This window comes from Watersipora subatra, chromosome 10 (genome assembly GCF_963576615.1).
Source record: "Watersipora subatra chromosome 10, tzWatSuba1.1, whole genome shotgun sequence".
Classification (NCBI taxonomy): domain Eukaryota; kingdom Metazoa; phylum Bryozoa; class Gymnolaemata; order Cheilostomatida; family Watersiporidae; genus Watersipora; species Watersipora subatra.
Window position 1 is genome coordinate 28,710,010 of NC_088717.1, and position 24,754 is coordinate 28,734,763.

A 24,754-nucleotide genomic window follows, 5' to 3' on the forward strand; every position below is an offset into this window, starting at 1 on the left:
ATAGGTGATAGAAACATGTAGTAGAATAGGTGATAGAAACATGCAGTAGAATAGGTGATAGAAACATGTAGTAGAATAGGTGATAGAAACATGTAGTAGAATAGGTGATAGAAACATGCAGTAGAATAGGTGATATAAACATGTAGTAGAATAGGTGATAGAGACATGTAGTAGAATAGGTGATAGAAACATGTAGTAGAATAGGTGATAGAAACATGTAGTAGAATAGGTCATAGAAACATGTAGTAGAATAGGTGATAGAAACATGTAGTAGAATAGGTGATAGAAACATGTAGTAGAATAGGTGATAGAAACATGTAGTAGAATAGGTGATAGAAACATGTAGTAGAATAGGTGATAGAAACATGTAGTAGAATAGGTGATAGAAACATGCAGTAGAATAGGTGATAGAAACATGCAGTAGAATAGGTCATAGAAACATGTAGTAGAATAGGTGATAGAAACATGTAGTAGAATAGGTGATAGAAACATGCAGTAGAATAGGTGATAGAAACATGTAGTAGAATAGGTGATAGAAACATGCAGTAGAATAGGTGATAGAAACATGCAGTAGAATAGGTGATAGAAACATGTAGTAGAATAGGTGATAGAAACATGCAGTAGAATAGGTGATAGAAACATGTAGTAGAATAGGTGATAGAAACATGTAGTAGAATAGGTGATAGAAACATGTAGTAGAATAGGTGATAGAAACATGTAGTAGAATAGGTGATAGAAACATGCAGTAGAATAGGTGATAGAAACATGTAGTAGAATAGGTGATAGAAACATGTAGTAGAATAGGTGATAGAAACATGTAGTAGAATAGGTGATAGAAACATGCAGTAGAATAGGTGATAGAAACATGTAGTAGAATAGGTGATAGAAACATGTAGTAGAATAGGTGATAGAAACATGCAGTAGAATAGGTGATATAAACATGTAGTAGAATAGGTGATAGAGACATGTAGTAGAATAGGTGATAGAAACATGTAGTAGAATAGGTGATAGAAACATGTAGTAGAATAGGTCATAGAAACATGTAGTAGAATAGGTGATAGAAACATGTAGTAGAATAGGTGATAGAAACATGTAGTAGAATAGGTGATAGAAACATGTAGTAGAATAGGTGATAGAAACATGTAGTAGAATAGGTGATAGAAACATGTAGTAGAATAGGTGATAGAAACATGTAGTAGAATAGGTGACAGAAACATGCAGTAGAATAGGTGATAGAAACATATAGTAGAATAGGTGATAGAAACATGTAGTAGAATAGGTGACAGAAACATGTAGTAGAATAGGTGATAGAAACATGTAGTAGAATAGGTGATAGAAACATGCAAAGTAAATTACTCAAACTTACACACACCCAATATAGTTCACACCGACCTTGGCTATCATATTTTTACATTTACACATTTAGTTTAACCAGCTTTTTTATTTTTCAAGAAGATTAAAGCTTAAAGATTAAGATTGAAGATTAATGTATGTCGGAATGTATTTTGCTTGTCGATACAAATATTTGCTCAAATATTGCTCATCTTCCAAGATTTGCGTGAAGAGGTAATAGTGAGGTTCAACTGCAGTCAGGACTTGATGTCACTTTCATTATATTTGAAATGATGGTACAGATTCCGCAATAGACTTTCATCACACTAGTACATGTCATCACACTAGTACATGTCATCACACTAGTACATGTCATCACACTAGTACATGTCATCACACTAGTAGATGTTATCACACTAGTACATGTCATCACACTAGTAGATGTTATCACACTAGTACATGTCATCACACTAGTACATGTCATCACACTAGTATGTGTCATCACACTAGTACATGTCATCACACTAGTATATGTCATAACACTAGTACATGTCATCACACTAGTACACGTCATCACACTAGTACACGTCATCACACTAGTACATGTCATCACACTAGTACACGTCGTCACACTAGTACATGTCATCACACTAGTACATGTCATCACACTAGTACATGAACCCAAAATCTGCTGCGTTTCCACAAACAGGTGACAAACTAGGTAGGTTGGTCAGCAAAGAGCTTTTTTAAACTTGTAAGACATTAGTTGTTTCATTTATGATGAAAGTGATGCAAAGAACCCTTTTTGAAATAAGAGTCAGTATGTGACAGTATTCCAACCACAGCACCCACTATGATGGGTTCTAACAAACCAACTCGCATTTCATACTAGTCGCCTGCACAAGGACATTTGATTGCAAAGAGCATGTGATTTTTCGTTAAGGTGTTATATGTAAGCCGTGGAAGAATCATTGTGTACCGTAAGCTTCTTTGTATATACAATCTGTGATGTACAGTCAGCCTGACAAAAAGAGCGGAGCCTTGTTGTTGTGGTCGGAATATATCACTTAGTGAATGCGGTTCGCAAAATATAAAACCATTAATTTCAACAAATAAGCGTCAGCCTGACGTTTGAGTATAAAAAAGATTTTGATGATCTTAATAAAAAACCAGAGTTAGTAAAAGTATTGAGGTCTAAAGCTTAGCGCTCGTCCAAATTATCTTTGCATTACTTTTAACCTTTGCATAACCTTTAACCTTTGCATAACCTTTAACCTTTGCATAACCTTTAACCTCTGCATAACCTTTAACCTCTGCATAACCTTTAAAACTTACTTATTCGTTGGTACTCAGTCCATCCTCCGGGGTAGCACCGCCCACTGAAACAAACAACTCGCTATTTTAATTGTAAAGCAACAAAACTTCATAATATTAACTACTTCTGTGTTAACGAAGTCTATGTATTTATGAAGTGAATGATGGTGCTTGTTAACATAAGCATGATGTTAGTGTGTTAAAGACTAAATACGGTACTAATGCTGCACACAAAAGGAGAGGACTGTAAGAAATAAAGCTCACGCCTCTTACCCGCAAGATGTCTACTACAAAAAAATATATGTGGTACTTTACTACCTACACAAATCCAAGGCATGGTTTAGAAGTCTAGAGTGACTGACCTCGAAACAGGTCACTGATGCAGCGCATGTTGCTAGCATGAATCTTTACGATACCTCTTCTGATGTACGATACCTCTTCTGATGTAGGATACCTCTTCTGATGTACGATACCTTTCTGATGTACGATACCTCTTCTGATGTACGATACCTCTTCTGATGTACGATACCCCTTCTGATGTACGATACCTCTTCTGATGTACAATACCTCTTCTGATGTACGATACCTCTTCTGATGTACGATACCTCTTCTGCTGTACGATACCTCTTCTGATGTACGATACCTCTCTTGATGTACGATACCTTTTCTGATGTACGATACCTCTCCTGATGTACGATACCTCTCCTGCTGTACGATACCTCTTCTGATGTACGATACCTCTTCTGATGTGCGATACCTCTTCTGATGTATGATACCCCTTCTGACGTACGATACCTCTTCTGATGTACGATACCTCTTCTGATGTACGATACCTCTTCTGATGTACGATACCTCTTCTGATGTGCGATACCTCTTCTGATGTACGATACCCCTTCTGATGTACGATACCCCTTCTGATGTACGATACCTCTTCTGATGTACGATACCTCTTTTGATGTACGATACCTCTTCTGCTGTATGATACCTCTTCTGATGTAGGATACCTCTTCTGATGTACGATACCTCTTCTGCTGTACAATACCTCTCCTGGTGTACGATACCTCTCTTGATGTACGATACCTCTTCTGATGTATGATACCTCTCCAGATGTACGATACCTCTCCTGATGTACGATACATCTTCTGATGTACGATACCTCTCCTGATATACGATACCTCTCCTGATGTACGATACCTTTTCTGATGTACGATACCTCTCCTGATGTACGATACCTCTCCTGATGTACGATACCCCTTCTGATGTACGATACCCCTTCTGATGTACGATACCTCTTCTGATGTACGATACCTCTTCTGATGTACGATACCTCTTCTGATGTGCGATACCTCTTCTGATGTATGATACCTCTCCTGATGTACGATACCTCTCCTGATGTACGATACCTTTTCTGATGTACGATACCTCTCTTGATGTACGATACCTCTCCTGATGTACGATACGTCTTCTGATGTACGATACCTCTCCTGCTGTATGATACCTCTTCTGATGTACGATACCTCTCCTGATGTACGATACCTCTCCTGATGTACGATACCTTTTCTGATGTACGATACCTCTCTTGATGTACGATACCTCTCCTGATGTACGATATGTCTTCTGATGTACGATACCTCTCCTGCTGTATGATACCTCTTCTGATGTACGATACCTCTCCTGATGTACGATACCTCTTCTGATGTACGATACCTTTTCTGATGTACGATACCTCTCCTGATGTACGATACCTCTCCTGATGTACGATACCTCTTCTGCTGTATGATACCTCTTCTGATGTACGATACCTCTCCTGATGTACGATACCTTTTCTGATGTACGATACCTCTCCTGATGTACGATACCTCTTCTGATGTGCGATACCTCTTCTGATGTACGATACCCCTTCTGATGTACGATACCCCTTCTGATGTACGATACCTCTTCTGATGTACGATACCTCTTCTGATGTACGATACCTCTTCTGATGTGCGACACCTCTTCTGATGTATGATACCTCTCCTGATGTACGATACCTCTCCTGATGTACGATACCTTTTCTGATGTACGATACCTCTCTTGATGCACGATATCTCTTCTGATGTACAATACCTCTTCTGGTGTACGATACCTCTTCTGATGTACAACACCTCTTCTGATGGACGATACCTCTTTTGATGTACCATACCCCTTCTGATGTACGATATCTCTTCTGATGTATGATATCTCTTCTGATGTATGATACCTCTCCTCATGTACAATACCTCTCCTCCTGCGCAATACCTCTCGAATGTGAAATACCTTCCCTAATTTACGATATATTGATTGTAGATCATGCAATGAGTCTACAGATGCCTAACTATAATAAAAGGCAATGTACCGTAAGACCTCTAACTGAACGCCATCTCTACTTGAATGCCACCTCTATTTGACCGCCACTACGAGAGAAGAGTTTAAAAATAGAGCGTCACCCTCTATTTGAACGCCACTTTGACTATCTTTGATCTTTATGAACCCATAATATCAAGTGATCAGAAGAAAAGTGTCCACAAAATCATAGTAATAATGAATCGTTTACATTAATAACAATCAATTCCATTGTTGTCCAACTCCAAAGCTTTTTTTCGTTAAAAATTTGAAAGCAACACCATAGAAATAATCAATAACGGTCTCAGGCTAATAGTAGTTCCTTGTTTAACGCGGTTTTCCTACTCCCAAGTTGCCTACATATATAGAAAATGGTTCAAATTTATGATGGTAGATGAACTTTCAAAGCAACGCCGTAAAAATAATTACTAACTGTCTCAGGCTAATAGTAGTAACCTGTTTAATGCGGTCTTAATACTTCGAAGAACATGCATATAAAAACGGTTTGCAAGTTTTGGGCCAAAGGTAACATTTAGCGAGCAAATCTTTACGCATTGTATTTGTGCTAATTGCAGCGTGTAAAAACTTTGCTCCGCCAAGAAATTGATTGGACGCTAATATCGAATAGTTCAGCGTTGCAGAAGAATAACTGAGGTCAGAAAATATTGTGGAAGGTATTGGACAACTAGAAGAAGTTCCATCGAAAGCAACAATCATAATGCAACTATCCGCGCTAACGATGCAAATATTTTTGTTTTAAAAACGTTAATTTTTGTTTTCGCCTGTAATATAAGTATGGTTCGTTTATGGCACTAGTTCATGAATATAGTTTACTAGTACTAGTTCATGAATTTGTATCATTTGATAGATTATTACTATATAACTTATAAATATGCAGATTTATAGCATGTTATTTAATGTTCTTGAGGCTATCTTAATGCAGCTTACAATGGATCGATGCTCATAAGTCCACTTCTATTGCACATAAAAAGCTAGTTTTGGCTGCAAACTTTACCAACATATTAATGAGTGCAATGACCTTTGATGCAACATTGCTAAATATGCAGTGGAGCCTTGGTTCTCGAACGCTTCGGTTTTCGACCAAATCGGTTTCCGACCAGAAAATTGAGATTTGCTCGTATCGGATTTTGACCATAAATTTTTTTTCTCGACCAAACCTGAGCATACGCATTGGAATTAACATTCGGAACAGCTCTAGAAACTGCATGTTTATACGTTTAACGACACTGTTATGAGTCACTTTCGGAAGGTAATCCAACAAAGGGAGAAGTTTTGCGTCATAAATCTTTACAAAAAGAAGGAGAAATCTGGGAGGACGTCGCCTCTATCTAAAATATTTTGTAGGGTCACAACTCCTCCAGTCGAGTTAACTTCCAGTCGAGTCCCTAAATTGTTTTGGAGGAAAATTCTTCAAAAATGTGAAGAAAACGCGCCATTTCTGTTTCTATTTTCTTTTTCACTCGAGTTTTGATGTAACTGATTTTTTGCATTTACCAATTTCTGCGATTTTTGGTTTTGTATCGCAACTTTTAATGTTTTCGATGTTTTAAGAGCAAAGCATACAAAATGTGTACTTCTTGGTTTTTTTCATCATCATAGAAAAATAATATTTTTATAAAATTAAACACGATCTATATCTACCCGTTTTTATTTATAGAGTGCATTATACAGTACAGTTTATAGTGTAAAATGTTGAAAAATACTTTACCAAAGTTGTTAAATCGACTTGGAACAAATTAAAATTTACATACATGTACATTAATTCTAATGAGAAAACTTGTTTTGGATTTCGAACAGCTCGGTTTTCAAACAACCTTCTGAAACGGATTTTGTTGAAGAACGAGGTTCCACTGTAGATATAAATAAAAAATGTCTTCAAATTTAGAATGAAATAAAAATTGAAAATGCCAACAAATTGCAAAACAAGACACAGGCTATAGTATCATCGCAAGTCAATTGCAAGCAATTTCTCGGTTTCTCGATGCACATTTATTAAGGGATCTTTGACAAGTTAGAGGTAACTTAGCAGATTAATTGCATCCAAAAGGTTTAATATCACTCCAGCGAAAAAAGACAACAAGATATAGGCGCCATTCGCTTTGCTCGTAATAGGGCTAAATTTATCATACGAAAATTCTCACGAGCCATTTGAAAAATACACCCTCAGCCTTTAATTGAATGTCACCTCCGATTGACCACCACTATGAAAGAAGGGTTGAAAAATAGAGCGTGATGGCGTTCAATTAGAGGTTTTATGGTAAATGAGATGTAGTCCAAAACCGCAAATAATGCATTTCTGGTATTACCTAGTAATACTCACAAAAATAAACCAGCAGTGTGCAAGATACTGACAGCTTCAGCCATGTTTCTATGATCACAACCGTACACAATCAAATTTCGGTCCATTCCTACTGGTTTTCGGAGGCCATACTCTGATTGGAAATTATCAGCAGGCAACTCCAAAGCATGGGCCAACTTAGACACTACAACATCCATTCACAAAAGAAAATAGCAATTAAGATACCTAAACGCAACTGCCTGTGGAAATCACAGCCAGTAAAAATTAACCCACTTAACCTACATGACCATAGAGAGTTTAATAAAAACACTTCCAAGTATAATATATGAATACTACTGAATATAATATAACAGCATTACTTGGTATAATATAAGAACACTACTGAGTATAATATATGAATACTACTGAGTATAATATAACTACATTACTTGGTATAATATAAGAACACTACTGAATATAATATAAGAACACTACTGAGTATAATAAAAAAACACTACTGAATATAATATAACAACACGACTGAGTATAATATAACAACACTACTGAATATAATATAGGAACACGACTGAGTATAATACAGGAACACCACTGAGTATAATATAAGAACACTACTGAATATAATATAACAACATTACTTGGTATAGTATAAGAACACTACTGAATATAATATAAGAACACTACTGAGTATAATATAAAAACACTATTGAGTATAATATAAGAACACTACTGAGTATAATATAAGAACACTACTGAGTATAATATAAGAACACTACTGAGTATAATATAAGAACACTACTGAGTATAATATAAGAACACTACTGAGTATAATATAAGAACACTACAGAGTATAATATAAGAACACTACTGAGTATAATATAGGAACACTACTGAGTATAATATAGGAACACTACTGAGTATAATATAAGAACACTACTGAGTATAATATAGGAACACTACAGAGTATAATATAGAAACACTACTGAGTATAATATAAGAACACTACAGAGTATAATATAGGAACACTACTGAGTATAATATAGGAACACTACTGAGTATAATATAAGAACACTACTGAGTATAATATAAGAACACTACTGAGTATAATATAAGAACACTACAGAGTATAATATAGGAACACTACTGAGTATAATATAGGAACACTACAGAGTATAATATAGGAACACTACTGAGTATAATATAAGAACACTGCTGAGTATAATATAAGAACACTACTGAGTATAATATAAGAACACTACTGAGTATAATATAAGAACACTACAGAGTATAATATAGGAACACTACTGAGTATAATATAGGAACACTACTGAGTATAATATAAGAACACTACTGAGTATAATATAGAAACACTACTGAGTATAATATAGAAACACTACTGAGTATAATATAAGAACACTACTGAGTATAATATAAGAACACTACTGAGTATAATATAAGAACACTAATGAGTATAATATAGGTACACTACTGAGTATAATATAACAACACTGCTGAGTATAATATAAGAACGCTACTGAGTTTAATATAGGAACACTACTGAGTATAATATAGGAACACTACTGAGTATAATATAACAACACTGCTGAGTATAATATAAGAACGCTACTGAGTATAATATATGAATACTACTGAGTATAATATAACTACATTACTTGGTATAATATAAGAACACTACTGAATATAATATAAGAACACTACTGAGTATAATAAAAAAACACTACTGAGTATAATATAAGAACACTACTGAGTATAATATAAGAACACTACAGAGTATAATATAGGAACACTACTGAGTATAATATAGGAACACTACTGAGTATAATATAAGAACACTACTGAGTATAATATAGAAACACTACTGAGTATAATATAGAAACACTACTGAGTATAATATAAGAACACTACTGAGTATAATATAAGAACACTACTGAGTATAATATAAGAACACTAATGAGTATAATATAGGTACACTACTGAGTATAATATAACAACACTGCTGAGTATAATATAAGAACGCTACTGAGTTTAATATAGGAACACTACTGAGTATAATATAGGAACACTACTGAGTATAATATAACAACACTGCTGAGTATAATATAAGAACGCTACTGAGTATAATATAGGAACACTACTGATTACAATAAAAGTTCTGAACCTGAACTGGGCCCATGATTCAACAAACCTCAATTTTCCCTAGGCAACTAATACGCAGGTTGCAAGCACATTGTCAATTAACAATGTTTGCAAACACCAATAAATGTTTTATACAACTCAATACTAACAGCTCAGAATTGGTAAAGAGCGTGTGTATAAAAATATGCATGTAGTGAATAGGAGAATACATGTGCATACATGGAATGTTTGTTGCTCCTGGTATTAGTCCGGTTTCATTTACTTCTTTTTCTGTTCGAGTATCAAACAGCTGAAGATCCTTGGTCCCTATACCAGAAATAAGCTGAGCGGAAGAAATTTCTGTCCAATGGCGTGGGGGTTCTTTAATTTTTTCAAAATAACTAGTATCTAAAGGTACAAATTGACAAGAGATGTAATTGATTAATTCGTAAAAAGACATGCTTTGAATACATAAAAGGCAATGAAAAATCTAAATCCTGATCAATTTGTGCCTTTGTACTAAACTCACCAATTAGACAGCGTACAGAATTGCAAGAAACAACATATGTTTGTAAGCACTGTACTCTGTGTAGCAACGCTCTATGAAGCGTGGCCAAAGATCGATGGTGGTGTGTGATTGATAGCTCCAAGGTAACACCTAACCAGCTTCTAAATCTATGTAGCAACACTCTCTTCGACATCCTCCGGCAAACTACAACAAAGTGACCATCTGTTACAAGTTGTGGAAGGGTCATTGCCCATAGCATAGTGCTATAGTCGCTCTAAAATACGTAAGCCTAAATGTGTGCCAATCATGTTTTTGAACATTTGGAAAAAGATTTCGGACATATTTTAGGTTCCTTTGCATTTAGCGCCCTTTTATTATTTAAGCCAGTTTTGTATATTTCGATTTTCCCCAAAAATGATTTACGTCCAATTAATTGCTAGTACAAAAATTATGACGCTATAAGTGTAAAGTACAGTAACTCCGATCTCTATGTATGAGGTTGAAAAAGAACTATGTATGCTGAAGCTTTCAGGCTAAAGCTAAGGAGAGTGAGACAAAAGTGCTTTAGATTTGATGAATGAGCTAGACACGATGAACGCTGAGGAGAGATCGTAGCCAACACCACCCTTACGGTAAATACCCTTGAGATACGTTACGCTACATGGTGTCAGAAGAAAGACTGCCTGACAACGGATTAAGCTAAAAGACGTTACGGCAGCATCGGTGGGAAATCTGATTGTGTATATTTATAAAAGGTTGGCTGAATTGTTTCTTAGAACTCTATCGGTGTAATATCTCCAACTGCAATTGTGTTAAAACATGGCTGAGATTACCAAAGATGATAAGCCGCAAAAGGACAGACGTTTCAAGTGGTAACCTGGCTGCAACATGAAAGACGTTTAAAATGCAGTTCGGTGTAGATAAGATAGCTAAAAAGTATTCAGCTATGAGTGAAGAGGAGCAGATATCGAACATGCTAGTACAGATGAAAAATGACAGCGTGCTTATTTACTCGCTGTGTTAATTTAATGATGGGATGGAACAAATAAGAAAATGCTAGAGAACACTATTAAATTGTTCGATAACTATTTTGAACCTGTCAAGAATGTTATGAGCAGGCTAAATTCAGTATGATGAAAATGATGAGAAAAATCAATTTATCAATTCTTAGTAGAATTACAGAAACAAGTGGATCAGGGTGACTATGTTCACTGAAGAGTAACATAATTAGAGACAGAATTGTAGTGGAGGTCAAGGATAGCAAGCTAAGGGAACACCTTTTGGATGTTAATGATGTAGATTTGAATAGATGCAATCAGAAAGCGAAGCAATGAATTGCAAACCGTCAACAAAGTAGTTGATTCACTGACGATACAGATGAGAAATTCGATGTGGTGAACAGCAAGACAGATCAGCCAAATCATCCAGATATCAGTAAGATCGTGAGAGGGAAGCCATGCTATCTCTGTAATAAAACTTTTCATTGTGGAAAATGCTGCCCAACCACATTTTCAGTATATAAAGTGTGTGAGGAAAAGTGCTCAGTCAAAGACCTGTAAGAATCACAAATCGGTTGTTGGAGAACTAACAGTACCCAGAACATCAGGAAAAGACGCAGATATCCTTTTTCTGGCTGATGATCTATGACAAACTTGGACAGTACCATAGAAACCGAAGAGGCTTGGTTTTTGGCTTTTAAAATAGGTGGTCAACCTATGTGATTCAAGATAGACACCGGAGCCGCGAAGACTGGAATTCCAAGAAAAATGGCTGAAAATTTGAAGCTAACAGTGAGATTATCTGAAAAACGTCATAGAGCTGTGGGTAATCAAATCCTTCAGGTGGCAGGAGAAACTGTTTTTGAATTACGATGTAAGGAGACAAGAGCAAAACAGGTAATATGCATAGTTTACAATCTTATTACACCATTCCATGGCAAGCCAGCTATCCGAAAATTGAGGCTTATTGAATTCACAGACTCCATAGATGCCTGTTCGGGCGGCAGTCAAAAGGAACGATTCCAAAAGCTTTTCACAGACCTGGGCATGATGAAAACATTAGTTACGATTACTCTGAAAGAAGATCAAATGCCATTTGCGCAAGCAGTTTCACATAGAGTGGCAAGAAGAAGCAAGAAAACTACAAAAGGAGCTGGCAAAATGGAAGTGATGGATGCGATTGATAAATTGAATTTTTAACTGAATAGTGTGCTCCATTATCATTGTACCAAAAAATAATAACAGTATCAAGGTATACATTGATTTTACTACTCAATATGGTCATAACAAAAGAGTAACAATTTGGTCGTTACTGTTGGAGAAGGCTCGGCATCTCGAGTGCTCCTGAAACATATCAACACAAAATGCAGAAAGAGTTACATGTAGATGGCCTCGAGAGAGTAACTTGCCGCATGGACGACATTTTGGTATATTACCAAAGGAAACGCGTGATCAATGGTTTGAGGCAATGCCGCAGAGGATAATTCAAGCTAGAATAACACTCAATCCTGGTAAATGTAAATTTGATCAGTCTGAGGTTCTTAGGGCATATTTTTAATGAAGATGGCATACATGTGGGCCCTAAGAAAACAAAAGCTATCAGAAATGTTGATATACACAAGAGTAAAAGAGAGCTCAGACCTTTTTCTCAAAATGATTAACTATCTAGGAGAGTTTTCGGCTTCCTTGGCTTCAGACTCTGCTGCTCTCAGAATGCTAATTCAATAGGATTCGGCCTGGCTCTAGAGCGGTGAATGATAGGGAGTTTGAAAAGTTGAAACGAAAGCTGCCCAATGTGCCAACTCTAATGCCTTATGACCTGGAAAGAGAGATGCTCATGAGTACTGATGCATCGTCATATGGGTTGCGAGCAGTCACAATGCAGAGGCATGAGGTGTTTTGGCGACCAGTAGCTTACACATCTAGAGCTTTCAGTGGGGCAGAGTCATACTATGAACAAATAGAGAAAGAGGCTATTGCGATGTTGTGGGCTTTTGATGTTTCATTATTATCTGGCTGGTAGAGAATGCAGCGTAGAAACAGTTCGCAAGCCACTCATCTCAGTTCTTATGGTTAGCATAATTTCTGTTTCGTGTACAGCGCTTCCGACTGAAAATGATGAGCTATGACCATAATATGAGATACACATCTGGCGAAAAACTTGTGCTGATTGATATGTTACCTATAGCTCCACTACCAACACCGGTGCAAGTGAAAGCTAATGATCTCCTCATACAGGAAATTATCAAGTCACTCCTGGTGTCTAAATAGAGGTTGGCTCGACTGCCAGCCGCAACTTTAGCTGATGAGGAGTGCCGGCTGCTGTTGAATTACATAGAAGGTGGGTGGACCACGTTTAACAAAATGCAGTTCTGTCTAGAAATTCTATTCCGTTGAACACCATCTAACAACGGTGGATGGAGTTTAACAGATGGAGCTATCTACTATTGCGACATAATCTTCATACCTCAATCAGAACGAGATCAAATCTTAAAGAGGTTCATAAAGGTCTCCAGGGAGAGAACGAGTCCATCCGCAGTGCACCCTCTCTAATGTGGTAGCCCCGAATGTGTAGTGAGAGAAGAAAACTAGATCCGCAATGTACAAAATGCGAAAAGTTCAGAAAAATTCCAAGAGAACCTTTTTGTGGAGCTCTTTAAAGAGTTGGTTGATGTCCCATCCACCTATACCAGGTAGCGCATGGTGGATGGAGCATCGACAAACTCACATACATCGAGCTGGCAGTCGATGTAACCATGTGAGTATGATGATGTTTCTTCTGGTTATAGTAGACTTCAACAGTAGGTACATATAATAGCAAAATGAGCAAATTTGAGATGACTACTATAGTTCAGCAAATCATAGATGTAAATTGCATGCTTGGAGTTCTCCACTCACTAGTAAGTGATAATGCATCATATTTTAAACAGGAACTGTTCCAAAAATTCTTGCAAAACATAACTCAACATTTTTTGAGTTCCTTTAAAGAGTCAGAGTAAAGGAGAAGCTTAGAGGTCAGTCCAGACAGTGACAAATTTGACGGAAAAAATGTCAATTTGCAGGCAGCAATGTGGAGTTACAAAGACACTCCCTTGAAAAGTGGGTATTCGCCAGCTTCACTTCTGTTCATTACAGAATTGAACTCTATGGGAATGAGTAATCTTCATTCAGAGGATGAAACACGTTGCACCGGAGATGGGTTTCTGAAAGACGGATGAAGGTGAAATTATGACCATAGACATGCAGTCTGAGATAGGAGTCCATTAAGACTTTTACAGACAGTCAAAATTGTATATGGTTAGAAAAAAAGCCACAAATGGCTATTGTGGTGGGCACTAATGGTTGTGAGGTGCTGCTTAAAAGTTGACTTGCAACAAAATTTACATTACAGATATTTGTTAGCAAAAGGTTTCCCATGTCTTAACCTGCTGTGTTGCAGGTTCAAAGTATGTGGAAATGTGAATACAAGCTCTTAAAAGCTCAAAAGCGAACAGTTAATCGCAGCCATCACTAAAACGCTGTAGGTTGAAATCCCTCTCGAAAACGGCTCAAATGTGAGGTAGCTCAACACAGCGTAATTCTGTTTACACTTTTATGCAGCCTCGATCGTCCAAATCTTTTCACAAATAAACTTCATGCATGCAATAAAACCATGTCTATTGTCCTTATGCGAGTATTTCATTATCATTGTAAGGGCTGTCACTTTGAGCCCTGATATCTCAAAACCTAGCCTAAAAATTAGTTTAATTGTTCAACCTTAGCTCGAGAGGGTGCATCTCATCCTCTGATAAACACGAAGAGCCTGTTGGTTGCCTATGATGGTCAAAAAATGCTGCAGAAATTGTTCACGCCATTTGGCAGGAAGTATGTTTCACGTGATCAGATTATGACTAGATGATTGGACCAAGCTGAATCGAAACTGTTAAGTAGTGAGCATCTATATTTAATAAGGGCCTTCTGGTAGAACCCGAAGTGTTTGTCATAAACTAGTGCTACGAGATGTTTTATACTGAGCCTTTTAGTGGCCTTTCATTTCACGTGATAACACCACTTGTCAAAGCAATAACCATGTCAAGTTGAGTACTTCATCGAAACAAAGGGATTCCAACCTACGGCCATTTTTTTAACTGTTCAACTTTAGTTTTTACGAGCTTGTAATCACATTTCCACATATTTTGAACTTACAACACAGGCAAGTAAGACATGGTGAACCTTTTGATACTAAATAACCGTAATGTAAATTTTGTTGAAAGTCAACCTTTAAGAAAGATGGGAAGATACCGAGGCGTAATCAAGGGATAATGTTAAGCCAGTTGGGGAGTTTGCTTCATCGCAGACTCAGAAATTGCTTATCAATGATCAGCTACTGTTTCCAGTATTCTTGAGTATCTAACTGCCGCTATACCTAGCAGAGGCGAGCTATTTCTGACCAGCCAAATGCTGCTATCAAACCATATGAAGCGGATGATCAAGCTACCAGGACATCTAGCAGTGGCGAGCTATCCACTGACCAGCCAACTACTGCTACTGTATCACATATTTCAGACGGTGCTTTTGCATCATCTCAACCAAATGATACGATGGTCTCACGACAGTCAGGAGATGCTGCAAGTTAAGTTGAGTCAAGATGTCAGTCAAGTTGTGCCGTTGCATTACACGATAACTCATCTAAACCTGCCTCTATTAAATATGGCTCTATACCAGCAAAACATATCTTGTTTTCTAGATCAGGCCAGAAGATATAGCCACTGGAAAAGCTAAATCTCAAACTAATTTAAGAACAGTTATCCTATCCAACTTTATAATCAGTATCTGAACGTGTATAATTGTCTGTTTTACAAGAATGTAAAGCCAGAGGTGCTGAAGCGGATGAACGAAAGCTTTAGCATGTTATATGCATATTGATCAAACATGCCAATAAGCAAAACGCTAGAATATGCTTTTTTGTTATCGCACCTCTTATTATTGCACTTTATGTTATTCCCATCTTTTATTTTTCGCACTTTGTATTATCCGCACGCTTCATTATTTACACGCTGTATTATTCGCACCTGGTTATTGGGCCTTCATGGTTTTTTCCGCCTATTCTCAGCCTACTGCCAGTTTTCATGAAGTTTTTACAGATCATGACGTTATTGTGTTATGCACATTGAATCATCTCCTGTTGTGATAGTATGGTTGCATCAATACTGACGAATAATAATCCCTAAGAAAACTTAAGAAGAAGATATAGTGTAGAGTAATTTCGCTGCCTATGAATAAAAAAGAAACGAGGTACGCTGAGACTTTCAGACTAGAGCTAAGAGAAGCCAGACGAGAGCGCTTTGGATTTGACGAGTGAGCTAGACACGACGTACGCCGAGGATCAATCGTAGCCACCACCACCCTTACGGAAAATACTGTTAAAAACTGCATTACACTATACTAAGATAAAAAGTTTGAAAATATTTATTATATAAACTTTAATTAACGTGTGCATGCTTTAAAACTCTCATTTTGTAGCTCAGCTACTCTGTAATAATCTCATCTCTAATAATCATTGATATATATCAATGATTTACCATCTTTTCTTCCATCACAGTGTCGTCTTTTTGCCGATGATGCAATACTGTATAACACGAGTGACAAATTTACGCTTTTAAAACGAGACCTTTCTGCATTAGAGGCTTGGGCTTCTAAGTGGCAAATGGAATTTAACCCCTTTACGGTTTGAACGACACATAATTCCCCGTGCGTATCGTTCGTGCGTTGTCAGGGCGACACATGTGTCAATTCCTGTAGAACGTCTACCGCGTTTGTTTATATTGATTCATAAAATATATATAAGCCGTTTATGATGGAGATCGTTGTTGTTATAGTAATCTACAGAAAGCTTTGATTTATACTCGCTGTAATTTATTGTGAATCATCTTCAAAAGTTCGTGTTATTATTATTATTGTAAACAATAACGAGAGATTGTTTGCGTAGTTGACGTTTTTTATTGAGGTAGGACTTCCTTCACTTACCTCGATGTTTTTACGACTAGTTGCATTGGAACCACATTTGTCTTTACGTTGAAATTATTTTTACTATTACCAAAATTATTATGGCAACAAATAGAAGACGTTTTATTGCTGCTGAAGATTATACAGAAGATTCAAGCAGTGATATTGACTACTACGAAACAACAGATGAATCAGATGATTCTGGTGATGAAACTGTGCGTCCTAGGACTGCTACTAGTGATACATGGACAGTTTTAGCAGAAAATCAAAGAGACATTGATTCAAGTTTGCCATTGCCAGTGGTTACAGCAGCTCCCCTGCCTGCACCTGGTCCTGTGAATCCACCTGACAGCGATGCAGCTCCTCTTGATTACTTCAGTAAATTTTGTACCATGGATTTTTGGCATTTGCTAGTAGAGCAAACTAACCATTATGCTCAAACATATCTCACACAGAATCCAAATCTACCGCCATATTCAAGAGCTAAAGCTTGGACAGACACAGATGAAGTAGAGATGAAGGCTTTCTTAGGGTTACTACTGAATATGGGATTGAATCAGAAGCCAACTATTGTTGCATACTGGGATGAGACAAACAGCTCACAAGATACTCCATACTTTCGAAATGTCATGACTGTAAATCGTTTCAAACTGCTGCTTCGGTTTTTTCATGTGTCTGATAATGCACTGATCTTACCTCGTGATGATCCAAATCATGATCCTTTGCACAAATTTCGGCCAGTGTTGGAGATGTTCAATAATAACTTTGCCTCTAATTATAATTTGGCTAGAGATGTGAGCATAGATGAATCGCTTGTTGGGTTCAAAGGAAGGCATATGATGGTGAATTACATCAAAATAAAAAAACACCATCAGTGGGCCCCTAAAATGTACATACTTGCTGAGTCATCCACGGGTTACGTCCACCGAAGCATGTTGCATTTGCTGAAGAAGTACCAACCACCGCAGAGTCAGAAAGGACAACCATATGATGTGTGCATGAAGCTGATGGATGGTCATTTCAACAAAGGACATCATTTAGGTGTAGACAATTATTATACAAGCATTGATATGTGTTCTGACCTACACCAAAAAGGTACTTACTGTACAGGGACTGTACGTGCAAACCGACGTGGTTTACCACCGGCAGTGAAAGACAACAAAATGCTACGAAAAGGGGAACATGTCAGTCTTCGTAAGGGTGCAATCCTAGCTGTAAACTTTCACGACAGAAAGTGTGTAAAGTTTCTTTCAACTCTAGCTACTGCTAAAACTGAGACTGCAAAGAGACGTATTGGCAACGAGTTCCAATGGCCATCTGTGGTAGGCTTGTATAACTCCACAATGGGCGGTGTCGATCTCTCAGATCAATTGACGTGTGAGTATGCTGATGAAAGACGTACGGTCAAGATGTGGAAAAAGATTGTCTTCCATCTAATTGACAGAGCAGCAGTGAACAGCTATATTTGCTTCCAGAAGAATAGTAAAAAAGTGGTCACACGCTACAGCTTCATGATTCGGCTAGTTGAGGAGCTAATTGGTGGTTATCGTTCAGGTGGACGCAAACGTGGACGTCCAAGTACCGGTGCCAATGATACTAGGCTGATTGGTAGGCACTTCATTCGCTTTATTCCTGATAAAAAGAGAAAGAAGTGTGTGGTTTGTGGAGATGGAGAAGGATACTCTGGAACGAGAATACGAACATACTGCCCAACTTGCGACGTTGGTTTGTGCATCGGAGAGTGTGATGAGCGTTACCACACTCGCGTCAACTACAAACCGTAGCTTGATGTTCGATGATATACATGTTTGTATTTGTTTTGTATTGTAACAATTTATAACAATGTTGTATTATTTGTATTATAACAGTTTGTAACAGTATTGTTTGAAATTTGAATAAACTTGATAAAAAAATGATAATTCCGCAGAATTCATTTGTTGTGAGTTACAAATTAGTGATTATTTGACACAATGATAGCATTCAGATAACCTACCAAAGTATATTCAGCTACTTCAACACAGCTGGATGGTTGTTTTATATGTTTATAGCTAGTAAAACTAACAAATATCATTGAAATACTTGCAGCCAAAGTCATCAAAAATAGCACAAGTATATACAAGACAAAAACGATTATAATTTTGCAACAATCGTTTTTTTCCAAAATGCGGTATTCTGCTTCTATTGCAGCACTCAGATACTCTACCAAGGCATACTTAGCAGCTCCAACACAGCATGATGTTTATCTTCTATGTTTATAGACAATAAAATTAAAAAAAATTATGGAAATACCTGCAGCCAAAGTAGTGCAAATAGGTATTGAAAATTGCATATTTTCGCAAATAAATTAGCATTTTGGGTACTGTTTTAGAAAAAAATCAAACCCCGAAAGGGTTAATGTTGACAAGTGCACATTCTTAAAAATTGGTAAAAACATTAATAGTCACCCTGGATATACTTGCTGTGGACAAAATCTAAATAAAGTGTCTTCTTTTCCTTATCTCGGATTACAACTACAAGCAGATCTAAAATGGAATGAACACATAGACAAAATAACAACTAAGTCTACACAGAAGTTGGCAATGATCAGAAGGGTGCTAAAATCTGCAGATACCCCTACAAAAAAGATTGCCTATTTTTCTTTAGTAAGGCCAACACTAGAATATGCCTCACAAATATGAGATCCCTATCAAAATAAACATGTCAAACAGCTTGAAAAGTTGCAAAATAAAGCACTACGATTTATTTTTAACATTAAGGGCCAGATAAGTTTTACAAAATTACGAGAAGATACAAGTGTTGAGTCCTTACAGGAGAGAAGAAGAGAGGGTAGGCATAAACTGTTTGTAAGATGTGCTGCCGAGGGCATAGAACCACCATTAAAATGCGAAAACATAGGATACAATACCCGCCAAAAAAATCAAACACATATACTCCATATATAAGAACTAATGTATTCTATCAGTCCTTTTGGCCCCGTACACTAAGAGAGTTAAGAACCTGATAAGTGTGGTATAATCTCAAAGATACTTTAATTGAGTTTATATAATTAATCATTAGTTCGAGGTTATCTGGGGTTCGTTTCCGGTAGCCATTAAAACCAGTTATACAAAAAGCATCTGCCTCATCTTAATCATAATTCATCAGCCCAACAACACATGGTGGCAGCGAAATAGTAGTAAATATGGGTGATGAGGAGGCTGAAGCCGCTCCGAATGTTGTTATTCCAAGGTCTATGCCAAGGATTGACCCTCCAGCTGAATTAATATTAGACAGTAACAAAGAGGCCAATTTCAGGACTTTTAAAGCTAAGTGGCGCTCTTATTATGTCTTGTCCAGGTTGGGAGGGGAGGAACTGGAATACCAACGGGAGTTATTGTTATATACAGCTGGTACTGAAGCTAGCAAGATAATTGATAACTCAGCTAGGTATGCAGGTACAGGGGATGTGGATAAGACTTGTGACTTGGTTTTAGAGATATTGGAACAATATTGTATAGGTGAAAGGAATACAATCCATGAACGATATAAGTTTAACACACGTACACAACTCCCTGGAGAGTCCTTTGATGCTTTCTACACTGAGTTAAGAACGTTAGCAAGTAGTTGTCTATTTAACTATTGTGCTGCGGAGGGGGCACCAGCAGAAGCTGAAAGTCCTATAGATGAAATGTTACGTGATAGGATAGTGTTAGGCCTAAGAGAAGATGAACTGCGAAAAAGGTTGATTTCTCAGGGCAACAATCTTACACTGGCAACAGCTGTACGGTTATGCAGGTCACATAAGGTTACATCTACTACAATGCGGTCTATGAGTGGAGGGTCCAGTCAGCTGGCAGTCAATGCTGTCAGAGCTAGAAAGCGCTCTGAGCAGTCAAAACCGGCTACTAAAGGGAAATCGCACTCGAGAGCTAGCAGTGGAGAGCAGAATAAACCAAGTGATAAATTTCCAAACAGTCAAGCACAAAAATGTAGTTGGTGTGGGAAAACTCCAAATCACGCTAAAGATCAGTGTCCAGCTAAGGAAGCAGAGTGCAGAAACTGTGGAAAGAAAGGACATTACTCGAGAGTATGTCGTTCTAAACGCATCAATGAGGTCAAGGAAGAAAATGATGACAACTTCCTGTTTACAGGCGAACTAGTTGTTGGAGAAGTTGAGTGTTGGCAAGCTTAAGTAGATGTCAATGGATTTCAAACTATCTTCAAACTGGATACCGGAGCTGATGGAACGGTTGTCAGTCATGCAGAACCTTGGGTCAACCAGATGAAGTTATCTCCACCTGATACCATACTACATGGTCCTGGTGGAAAAGAGTTAGAGGTATTGGGAGTATTTGAGGCTAAAATGTCCTATAAAGGCCTAAAACATAGCGAGAAAGCTTATGTTATTAAAAACCAAAATACCTCGCTCTTGAGTAAAAATGCTTGTGTCGCATTAAATCTGGTAACTTGTCATGTAAATGAAACTCTGAAACTCAATGACATTTGTTCAGAATTTCCCAAGTTGTTTAAGGGGTTAGGATTGCTCAAGGGATATACCTATAAGATTTCCTTAAGAGACAATATAACACCCACATGTATATATACACCATGGAAAATACCTCACCCACTTAGAGAGAAGGCTAAGCTACAGTTACAGGAGATGGTCACCTCTGGGGTGATATCACCAGTGACTGAAGCGACTGACTGGTGCAGTGGACTAGTCACCATCCCCAAAACTTCCGGAGCCGTACGCTTGTGTGTGGACCTGACTGGCTTAAACGCAGCAGTAAAAAGGGAGGTCCATCCTATGGCGACAGTGGAGGAGAGTTTGTCTAAATTGGGGAAGAGTTCTGTGTTCAGTAAACTCGATGCCAACAGCGGGTTTTGGCAGATCAATCTTGAAGAAGAATCTAGGAGACTAACTACATTTCTATCACTATTTGGACGTTATTGTTTTAACAGACTTCCCTTTGGAGTGTCTAGTGCTCCAGAGATCTTCCAAAGAGCTATGTCAAGACTATTAGAAGGTGTACCAAGAGTTGTTTGCCACATGGACAATATTCTGATCCATGGCAAAGATTTACAAACACATGATGAGAGACTCAGAGAGGTGTTTAGAATTCTCCAGGACTCTGGACTTACGCTCAATGCTCAGAAGTGCGAGTTCAGGAGATCCTCTTTGATTTTTCTAGGTCATATTATTAGTCAGGAGGGAGTGAGACCTGATCCCACTAAGGTGGCAGCTATTCAGGATTTCCCCACTCCTACCAGTAAGACAGATCTGAGACGCATTAATGGTATGTTGAATCAGATGGCAAAGTTCATTCCAAATCTTGCTATTCTCAACGCTCCTATGAGAGAGCTGCTGAAAGAGAAGAGAGAGTGGATATGGGGACCAGCACAGGAGGATGCTTTTGCCAAAGTTAGAGATACTCTGACATCTGCTGAGACTATGGCACATTATGACCCGAAGTTAGTTACTATTGTCAGCACAGATGCTAGCAATATTGGTTTGGGAGCCACTCTGATGCAAGTTCAGCCAGATGGAAACAGACGACCAGTGATGTATGCTTCACGATCTCTCACTGAGACGGAGAAGAACTATGCTGCTATTGAGAAAGAAGCTTTGGGGACCGTTTGGGCATGCGAGAGGTTTGATCAGTTTGTCCGAGGGATGGCTTTCACTATAGAGACAGACCACAAGCCTCTAGTGCCATTGATGATGTCTAAGGAGTTAGACCAGGTGCCATCAAGAATCTTACGGATGAGGCTAAGAATAATGAGGTATGCGCCTAGGTTTCAATATGTGCAAGGGAAACTTCATTGCTTGGCAGATGCCTTATCCAGAGCGCCAGTAGAATCTCCAAGCACAAAGGATCACATGTTGATCGAGGCAGTTGAAGAATACGCACAGAGTGTTATTCCTTCAAATGTAGCTGTTGACAGACTGAAAGAGGCTCAACACAAAGACGAATTATGTCTGGAAGTTATCCGATGTTGTCGAGAAGGGTGGCCAGTCTACAAGACAGATGCTTACTTAAGTGTTCAACCTTACTGGGAAGTGCAGCAGCATCTTACAGTTATTGATGATCTACTCCTCTATGATGATCGTATTGTGGTTCCCTCGAGAGAGAGGTTGAGAATGCTTGACATTATTCACCAAGCCCACCAAGGAATAGTTAAATGCAGATTGAGAGCAAGACAGTCTGTGTGGTGGCCCAGGATTTCAACAGAAATTCAGGAGATGGTACAGAACTGTAGAGTCTGTAAAGTCAATTCAAAACCTCCTACGGAACCTCTTCTTCCTTCATCACTCCCCAAGAGAGCTTGGCAACGTCTTGGGGCGGATTTGTTGGAGTTTCAAAAGTGTCACTATTTACTCTTAGTAGACTACTACAGCCGTTGGATTGAAGTCCGGAAACTTTGCTCATTACTTTCGAGAGACACCATTGAGGCAATGAAGTCTATCTTCTCAGTGCATGGAATTTGTGAGATGGTCATTTCAGACAATGGCCCTCAATTTGCCTCAGAGGAGTTCCTTAAATTTACAGAAGAATATGGATTTACTCACGTCACGAGTTCACCACGCTACCCAAAAGCTAATGGAGAGGCTGAACGAGCAGTTGGAACTGTGAAGGGACTTTGGAGATCAAACCCCAAAGACCCACATCTGAGCTTGCTTACTTATAGAGCCACACCTCTAGATAATGGCTATACCCCATCAGAGTTGCTGATGGGAAGGCAGATACAAACAAACCTTCCTGTTCTCCAGGCTAACTTGATGCCTCACAAGACTGATAGAAGTCACATTGTTGAGAGCGAGGGGGCCAGGAGACAGGCTACAAAGCTGAATCATGATAAGCACTTCAGGGCCAAGGAGCTACCAGAACTCAAACCGGATAAAATGGTTTATATTCGGGACAGTCAGAAAGATGGTATGGTAGTGAAGAAAGTAGCATCAAGGTCCTACCAGATCCAAACAGATACTGGGATAGTCAGAAGAAACCGGAGTGCATTGGTAGACATGGAACAATCTGCAAATAATACAAAAGAGGAGGAACTACAGACTACACCCAAACGTAGTCAGGATGTTTATTCTCCTGGCTCCACCAGAGGCGCAGAGGGCAGGGCGATACGAAAGAGCCCACAGGCCAGTCCAGGTGGATGTCGGGGGTCTGAGTCGACTGTCGCAGAGGGCAGGGCGATACGAGAGAGCCCACAGGCCAGGCACGTTGACTCAGACCACAGGTTTAGTAGACCGCAGAGGTCGAAGAGGGTACCAGGATATCTTACCCAGGATTATGAGCTTTACTAGTCAAGAGAGATGTTAAACACCCTAAATGGACTCGGACAATACTAGTCATATAAACATTGCAATCGGACAATCACTTGTTAAACACTCCTTGTTTATTACCAAAGATATTTGAGTTACATATGTTTTCTTATTTGGTTATGTATGCTTTGTTTGCAAACATCCATCTGGAACGGGGGATGTGGTATAATCTCAAAGATACTTTAATTGAGTTTACATAATTAATCATTAGTTCGAGGTTATCTGGGGTTCGTTTCCAGTAGCCATTAAAACCAGTTATACAAAAAGCATCTGCCTCATCTTAATCCTAATTCATCAGCGCAACAACACAATAAGATGACTCCTTAGGACAGAATAAAATAAATGTATGTAAAAAAAATATATGTATATATATGTACATGTATATATAAATAAAAAAATAGAACACAATATAATTAAAAAAAAAATCTTATTTTGAAACCACTTATTAGTGTAAACACACCGTGTTCCCACGCCCCTTACGCACCTTCTGT

The 24,754-nt window shown here is 38.1% G+C and overlaps 2 protein-coding genes across 2 annotated transcripts in view; one reads left to right on the forward strand and one right to left on the reverse strand.

The window, feature by feature from the left end:
* The window catches only part of LOC137405998 (uncharacterized), a 41,124-nt gene extending 21,723 nt beyond the window's left edge, over window positions 1-19,401 (reverse strand). Inside the window, exons 1-5 of the mRNA XM_068092498.1 lie at window positions 19,396-19,401; window positions 9,990-10,172; window positions 9,701-9,868; window positions 7,349-7,511; window positions 2,668-2,711 (exon numbers count right to left, since the gene is read on the reverse strand). Of these exons, the coding sequence (XP_067948599.1) occupies window positions 2,668-2,711; window positions 7,349-7,511; window positions 9,701-9,868; window positions 9,990-10,161 (547 nt within the window). The 5' untranslated portion in view covers window positions 10,162-10,172; window positions 19,396-19,401. The remainder of the gene's footprint in view (window positions 1-2,667; window positions 2,712-7,348; window positions 7,512-9,700; window positions 9,869-9,989; window positions 10,173-19,395) is intronic.
* On the forward strand, window positions 17,053-18,735 carry LOC137406109 (piggyBac transposable element-derived protein 4-like). Its single transcript, XM_068092640.1, has one exon. The coding sequence runs from the start codon at window positions 17,053-17,055 to the stop codon at window positions 18,733-18,735; it is 1,683 nt and encodes a 560-aa protein (XP_067948741.1).
* Window positions 19,402-24,754: the final 5,353 nt, after the last annotated feature.

What these genes read in the sequence shown, in the direction of transcription:
- LOC137406109 (XM_068092640.1), top strand. Translation starts at nt 17,053, where the DNA reads ATGGCAACAAATAGAAGACGTTTTATTGCTGCTGAAGATTATACAGAA.